This window comes from Trifolium pratense, linkage group LG1 (assembly GCF_020283565.1).
Source record: "Trifolium pratense cultivar HEN17-A07 linkage group LG1, ARS_RC_1.1, whole genome shotgun sequence".
NCBI classification, from domain to species: domain Eukaryota; kingdom Viridiplantae; phylum Streptophyta; class Magnoliopsida; order Fabales; family Fabaceae; genus Trifolium; species Trifolium pratense.
In genome coordinates, this window is record NC_060059.1 from 22,308,351 (window position 1) to 22,316,483 (window position 8,133).

General features: G+C 32.6%; 1 protein-coding gene across 1 annotated transcript; it reads left to right on the forward strand.

Moving 5' to 3' along the window:
- Positions 1-4,209: 4,209 nt before the first annotated feature.
- LOC123896545 (ethylene-responsive transcription factor 1B-like) lies at positions 4,210-4,948 on the forward strand. Its single transcript, XM_045946924.1, has one exon. It carries the CDS (start codon positions 4,458-4,460, stop codon positions 4,896-4,898), a length of 441 nt encoding a protein of 146 aa, XP_045802880.1. The 5' UTR covers positions 4,210-4,457; the 3' UTR covers positions 4,899-4,948.
- Positions 4,949-8,133: the final 3,185 nt, after the last annotated feature.

The window sequence follows — 8,133 nt, forward strand, 5'->3', positions numbered from 1 at the left end:
GGGCTTTGGCTTTAACAGAGTATTCACTAACTTATCAACCTTTGAGGGTTGTCAAAGGCCAAATAGTTGTTGATTTCCTTGCTGATCATTCAGTAGTCGAAGTTCCAGTAACTTATGTAGATTTTGAGCCCTGGATTTTATATTTCGACGGCTCAAGGCATAAACATGGTACGGGAATTGGAATCTTGATTATTTCTCCATTGAGAATTCCAACAAAGTTTAGGTATAAGATTAATGGGTCTTGATCCAACAATGAGGCTGAGTATGAGGCTTTAATTGCAGGCCTAAAGATTCTTTTAGACCTGGGGGAAAAACATGTTAAAATAAGAGGTGATTCTGAATTAGTAATAAAGCAATTAACAAAGGAGTATAAATGCATTCAAGAGCATTTGATGAAGTACTTTGTTATTGCATTTTCTTTGCTAAAACGTTTCGATTCATGTGATATTCAGCATGTACCTCGAATTGAGAATCAAGAGGCAAATAATTTAGCTCAAATTGCTTCTGGTTATAAGATGACAAAAGAAAAACTAGAGGAATTAGTTGAGATTAAAGAGAAACTAATTTCATGTGAGCCAATGCCCAATGTGTCGACAGCATTTGAACAGCTGGGGGCAAACGAGCAAAGTGTCGAAGGAAACCTTGAAGTAGTAGATTCGCACTTTGATGAGGTGATGGCTGAAATTTTTGTCATTGATAACTTAATTGATAATGATTGGAGGAAACCCTTTGTCAACTACTTGGAGAATCCAATAGGTACAACTGAAAGAAAGGTTAAGTATAGAGCCTTAAGCTACACAATCATTGAGAATGAATTATTTAAGAAAACACCTGAAGGAGTTTTGTTGAAATGTCTTAATGAAAATGAGGCATATGTAGCGACTTCCAATGTGCATAGTGGGGCCTATGGCGCCCATCAAGCAGGCCACAAAATGAAATGGCTTTTGTTTCGACAAGGGTTATATTGGCCTTCCATGCTTAAGGATTGTATAGAGTATGCAAAAGGGTGTCAAGAATGTCAAAAACATGCAGGGATACAACATGTTCCTGCAAGTGAATTACATTCGATTGTCAAGCCTTGGCCTTTCAGGGGTTGGGCCTTAGATTTAATTGGCGAAATCAGGCCAGCTTCATCAAAAAATAAGCGCTATATACTGGTTGGAATTGATTATTTCACTAAGTGGATAGAGGCTGTGGCTTTAACAAATGTGGATCAGGAGGCTGTGATTAATTTCATCCAAAACCACATTATTTATAGGTTTGGGCTTCCTGAAACTATTACTACAGACCAAGGGACAGTGTTTCTGGGACGAAAAATGCAAGACTTTGCTGAACAAGCAGGTTTTAGGTTGACGACTTCGACACCTTACTATGCTCAAGCAAATGGTCAAGTCGAAGCAGCTAACAAGGTCATAATTGGTCTAATCAAAAAACATATTGCTCAAAAGCCAAAGAATTGGCACAGGACTTTGGATCAAGTTCTATGGGCATGTAGAAATTCTCCTAAGGAATCAATAGGTTCAACTCCTTTTCGACTGACTTATGGTCATGATGCTGTATTGCCTGTGGAGGTTATGATGCAATCAATTCGAGTGCAAAGGCAATTGGAACTACCTACTGACCATTATTGGAACTTGATGTTAGATGAGTTGGTAGATGTAGATGAGGAGAGATTGCAAGCATTAGATGCATTAGTTCGACAAAAAGAAAGAATTGCCAAAGCTTACAATAAAAAAGTTAAACCTAAAGCCTTTAACTTAGGAGATTTGGTTTGGAAAGTTATTCTTCCCATGGATAGAAGAGATAGAGTCTTTGGGAAATGGTCACCTAATTGGGAAGGACCATTCAAGATCTCCCAGGTATTATCCAATGGGGCTTATGAAATTGAAGAATTAACTCCTGAACAACGCTCAGTGAACATGAATGGCAAATATTTGAAGAAATATAAGCCAACGTTACAAGAAATACGCATAAAGAACGAGTAGTTCAGAATTAAAGATGCGAAATGGTAAAGAAAACTGCCAAGAAAATAAAATTTTATTCATTAAAAATAAAACATTACAACCAATCATTCAAGAATGATTCAAGAAAATACAAGAATGGTTGAATGTTGCAGGATCACCACTTAGGGTTTATCCTGGTCCTCAGTTTCTTCTTCCTTAGAATCAGAACTGGAGTGCTCAGATGCCTGAGAATCCTCTTTCTCAGAAGAAAGAGATCCTGGAAACTGCTCATCAGGCTCCCAGGTGCTGAGGATTTCAGCATAGTCTGAGTCAGTATCGTCTGAGCTAAAGGAATCAGAGGAGAGGATGATGGTTTCCACTTCCTTATCTTTTACCCTCCTAGGGTGAGGAAATCTGGTGCGTGGAGGTTTGAAGGCTGGTTTCTTGATTCTTCCCCTCCCAAGGGGACGTTGAATTTTGGAGTCTTTGGTGGTAAGAGATTGATCTTTCTCCCTATTCATTTTCAAAGAATTGTTTTCTTTTGGTTTGATTGATTGTGAGAATGGAATAGAGAGACTCTAAATGAGGTATTTATAGAAGGAGCCACAAGGGTTAAATAGCGCGCTTTAAATGCATAAATGGTTACAATTAGGATTATGCAATAGAACAAGACTTATTATTACAAGATTGAGAAAACGTGCTCTCGAAGGAAAAATTATTTCAGGAAGTAATATTGGTGATCAGGTTTTCATACCTAGATTTTCCCTGACACCATCTGACGTAAGAATTCATTTTAAATTTCAACGGAGACAATTTCCTTTAATGATTTCTTTTGCGATGACTATTAATAAGAGCTAGGGACAATCTATAAAGCATGTTGGGATATATCTTCTGTCGCCAGTGTTTTCACATGGTCAGCTGTATGTTACGATTTCAAGAGTTACTTCTAGAGAAGGATTAAAAATATTAATCATCGACGATGAAGGAGAAGATACGACTAAAACTTCAAATGTGGTCTATAAGAAAGTCTTCCGTAATATACATTCCTCTGTATGAATATTTATCAAAAATTATTGTTGAACTATCGTTTAATGTTACTCAAAAAATTTCATAGTTTATTGTTGCAATTATCATATCGTAATTTATAATTACATATCTTACAACTAATTAGACCTGTGCACCGCACGGGTCGATGTTCTAGTTTATAAAACATATAAATTGAGAATCAAAATATATACAACTAAATCTAATTTGAGCAAGTTATTTTTTTAAAAAAATTTTAAAACAAGATATGATAGTATTTTACCTTTATTTATCCATCTACGATTGAAAAAACTAAAGATATCGTAATCAAAATGTAATGTCTTCAATCCCTCGTTGATCAATATTGTTGTTTCTACACATCTTTAACTCTTGTAGAAATGTTTGATATGTGCCTAAGGAGAGTATAAGCATAAAAAAAAAATTATTTTTGGGATACTTGTCCGACACGTGTCATACGAGTGTCTTACAAGTGTCAGACACCGATCAAAGAAGTGTCAAACTAAAGGAAAAATTAAATTTTTTCCGACACTGGTATGAGCTATTCGACAAGTGTCAAACGAGTGTCATACGAGTGTCGGACACCGACACGTGTCGGCGGACACCGACACGTGTCGGACACCGCGACACGCCTAATATAGAGGTGTCATACTTCCTAGGTGATATGTGCTTTGTTTGGATCTAAATTCTGTCTTTTGTCAACTTAATTTGAAGGCGGCGGGGCTATTATTGTCCGTTGAGGTTTTAAATATATTTTAGTGACATCATTATTGAGGTCGGTTTTAGTGATGATAGATACTTTTTTGGCGTATGCCTCATTCATTTTAATAATTATTTCTTAGATTTATAGCTGTTTTATTATGAATATGTGATGGTGTATTTTCTCACGAGCAAGTGTTTTATGCTTGAGATTGAGAATTTACAACATTTTCACACATTGTACCCCAAACAAAATGTTATTGGAACACACATTTTTGCATAAATTACTTGCATCACGTCTTCTTCATCATATTTTTTTATAAATAATTGATCCAAGCAGTAAGATAATTGGACCTAAATAAGTGGTCAGAAGATGATTGTTGTGTAAAAAGAAAATTCGGTTGAGATGTAGATAATTTATCTTGTGTGTCCATCAAATTCCGTAATAGATATTAGACATCGCCCCTTTTCAAAAAAAGATATTAGACAATCGTAAAACAGAAGTAGAAACTTCGTAAGTAAGTCAAAAATATTAGGATATAGGCTAGACTATAAGCCATGAATTTTATAAATTAGATTCTCTCAAACAACAATCAATAATCAAAATTGACATTATCTAATAACAAACTCCGCAGGAGTTGGTATTCGAGGCAAATTATAATCAAAGAGTAGTGGAAGACAGAAGAACAAAGAACCAAACAGAAAGCAGTTTCTCATCTTTACGGCACAAGAACCAATTATAAAACAAGTTTGCAGAAAAAAAATAATAATAAGATGGATCAGAAGTCATATATAGGTGTAAGAAAAAGACCTTGGGGGAAATATGCAGCAGAGATCAGAGATACAACAAGAGGAGGAAGAAGAGTATGGCTTGGAACATTTGATAGTGCTGAAGATGCTGCTTTAGCTTATGATCAAGCTGCATTTTCAATGAGAGGTAATAATGCTCTCATCAATTTTTCTGTTCAAAGGGTTAAAGAATCTTTGCAAGAGATTCAATATGATTGTAGAAAAGGGTCTTCACCTGCACTTGCACTAAAAGAGAGACACTATCAACAGAGAATGTTGTCATCAAAAGTAAGAAAAAATAATAAAGCAGGGAAATCAGAAGAAGGATCTTCATCAAGTGTATTGGTGTTTGAAGATTTGGGAGCTGAATATCTTGAGCAACTTCTTGCCATGTCTGATAATCAAACTACTAGCAGCAACAACTAGTTCGAATCAACTTATTAACTTTTCAATAATTCTATTTTTGTTTTTTTTTTTTTGTTCGTGAGCTAGGGCATTGAATAGAAGTAGAACAATGTGCTTGTTTCTTTCATGTTCTACGATATCTAGCTGCACTTTCTTTGATTCACTATAAATAAAATTGTTCTCAGATCTGACCTCAATCTATTCGTACCTTAGTAATTGAGAATCATCTTCTGAGCTTGATTCAAAAAAAATCTTCCGAGCTTTTTACCTTAACATACAAATATTTTAGATTTTGACAGGATCTCTAACAAACTAACTATACAAAGAATAGAAATGATGCACATGTTGAGGTAAGACTATATATTTTGTGTAAACCTCTTATGATGTATGATTAAAATTGACACCATAAATATGAGTCTCTTACACCACTATATATATACTTACACGGTAGTTATTCTTCCGTAGAATAGTTGTCTTATACCTTCATCAGAAAGGCTTTTGATACAATGACTCATAATCATATAGATCCAGAGGAGTATCGGCAGCAACATATAATAGCTAATGAGCATAGATCATTTAAGTATTGTGTTTGAAGTGTTTTCTGAATATAATGATGTTTTACTGAGAATATATTCTTAGCCATTTGGAACATATTTTTAGTTTTGAATGACTCCAACCATGTATAGGGCCAATATTTCAAATATCACTCCAATTTGGTATGATATTATTCAGCGGTTGAATGTGGAGCTAGTACCTCCTCGTGGTGTTTTAGAGTTTTTTAAGGCTTTCTTGAGCATGGACGTGAGTAGAAAAAATAGATTAGGATGGTTGTTAATCTGCATACTATTGTGTGGATTACCTGAAAATCTCGCAATGACGTTTTCTTTTCGAAAATGACGTTTTCTATGTATGGTTGATAGAGTGAAACTTTTATCTTGAAAGTGGTTTCTAGGTAATCTTGACTCCCCCTATTCCTTTTACTAGTGAGGTATCCTCCTTACTTTATGCTGGAAACTGGTAGTTTTTGTTTGGGTGTCGTGTTGGGTCTCGACAGGTTATGAGGGATTTAAGGCCCTCTTGTTGTTTTATCATACCTATGGTTGATCCCTGTCTCTCTCTTCCTGAGAGATATTCTTCTTTTCGTGGTGGTGCCTTTGAGGAGTTCTAGTTTGTTAGTGGTGTGTCTTCTTGTTTCCTTGTAGTTTTATTTTCCTATATGTTGTCATGTCTTACATTAGAGATTGTTAGGTTAGTAGGGTTCATTTTTTATACCTATTTGTTTTACTGAATTGTCTCTTATATTTTTTTCTAATATATTTGCCATTGATCATAAAAAAATATTTCTATAATACTACTCCATTAGAAAAATGCATATATAGGAAATCTTAAATTTTTACTTGAACAAACAATTAATATATGAAAATTAATTCTGAATGGTATTTACCATATGCATTTTGCTCCAACAAAAACTTGAACTAAACTAATTATTGACATATAATTCAATAGGGATATTTCATATCATAAAAGGATGTCATAATTGGTAAGAACTGGGTATCTATAAAAACCATACAAAATAAAATATTTTTTAGAAACAAATTATAAATTTTCTTTTCTTGCATGCTAAACAAAATTAATTATTAGTCTTTTTTTTAACAAGCTTTTTATTGTAAAACTATAATGCACAAACAATGAATTTGTTTCAAATTGAAAAATATAAAAAGAATAACTAGTGTCCAACACTTCAAATATAAATTGCAAAATATAAATAAAAATAGACTTCAAGAATAAAACACAAGATTGGGTAAAAAAGAATAAAACATAAGATAAAAGGAAGAAACTACAAGCTGTATGGGAACCATATTCTCAAATTAGAAATAAATTTATGGAACAAAATGCCTTTAGAAGAATTGTAAAAGATCAAATATATATATATCTTCTTTTTTAAACTGCAAATAATTTTATTGAATACTAAAAACACTAAACAAGATCAAATATATCTGAAACACAAATTTCATGTTCAATCTCTACACACCTAGTAATAATAACACAATTATCTTTTTTTCTTAATTCCAAAAATATGTCTAAGAGCTAGTATATGAAATTTTTATCAAATTAAAAGAAAAAAAGATTTTTGTTTTAAAAAAAAAAAGATTTAAATGATGAAATGATATAAATACCTCTCTTATGATATAATGCTTTGGTCCTCCACCTCCACCTCCACCGTGGATCTTTCCATGAAATTAAATTATACTCCAGTCCAGGATAAACATGTAAGAGGTAATGAAAATGTGTAGCAACCATATTAAAGGCACACAAAAAGGGGGGCTGAGTGAAAGTTTAAGATAGGTTAAAGACTGGGGCGCGAGGGCCGGCTAATTTGTGTCCAATCCCAAAAATGGGACATATATTTGTCCAAATATAAAATTTAACCAGTTTTTATTTGAAGAAACTTCTTTTGTTTTTTTTAATCAATTAAGAAACTTTCTTTGCAGTACCGGCTATTGCATTAATCGATAATATATATATATATATATATATATATATATATATATATATATATATATATATATATATATATATATATATATAAGCATGCATTTGAAAAATAATTTACTATTTTATAAGAGGAGGGATCCGTTGACTCCAGGAGTAAGTCTCCATTGACTTACTCCGCTTAATAACTCGATATCGGCATTATATTTTTTCAATCCAACCGTTGAATTTAAAGATCAACTCCAGAAATTTTTATAAAAATTCAAAAAATGTAGTTATGTATTCAGACTATTGAAATTCAACGGTTTTTTTAAAAGTTTGTCGTACGTTCAATTGAAATTATCAGAAAAAGTGTTAAATGACTTTCAATTTTTAGAAAAATTTGTGGAGTTGATCTACTCGATGAGATATTTGAATTCAACGGTTGGATTGAAGAAATATAATACCGATATCGAGTTGATCCCTCTTAATTTTTTTTATAATACTATTTAATATGGGTTTAATTTGTATATACTGTCTGTATAAATTTATTTTACATTCATTCAATTAAATCATACCATATAAATATTTGTTGAGATATTTTAAGAACTATGATGAGATTTTTCTAATTTATCAATCTAAAAGTAAATATAGGAGATGAAAAAAAAGAAAGATAAGTTTTTTTTTACTATAATTTTTTGTTCAGGACATATTTTATTTTTAACATTAAAAAATTTAGAAAATACGTTATGAGAAAATATAAATTTAGGGGTGGTTTATCTAC

Coding starts and splice junctions, on each gene's coding strand:
- LOC123896545 (XM_045946924.1), top strand. CDS start 4,458: ATGGATCAGAAGTCATATATAGGTGTAAGAAAAAGACCTTGGGGGAAA.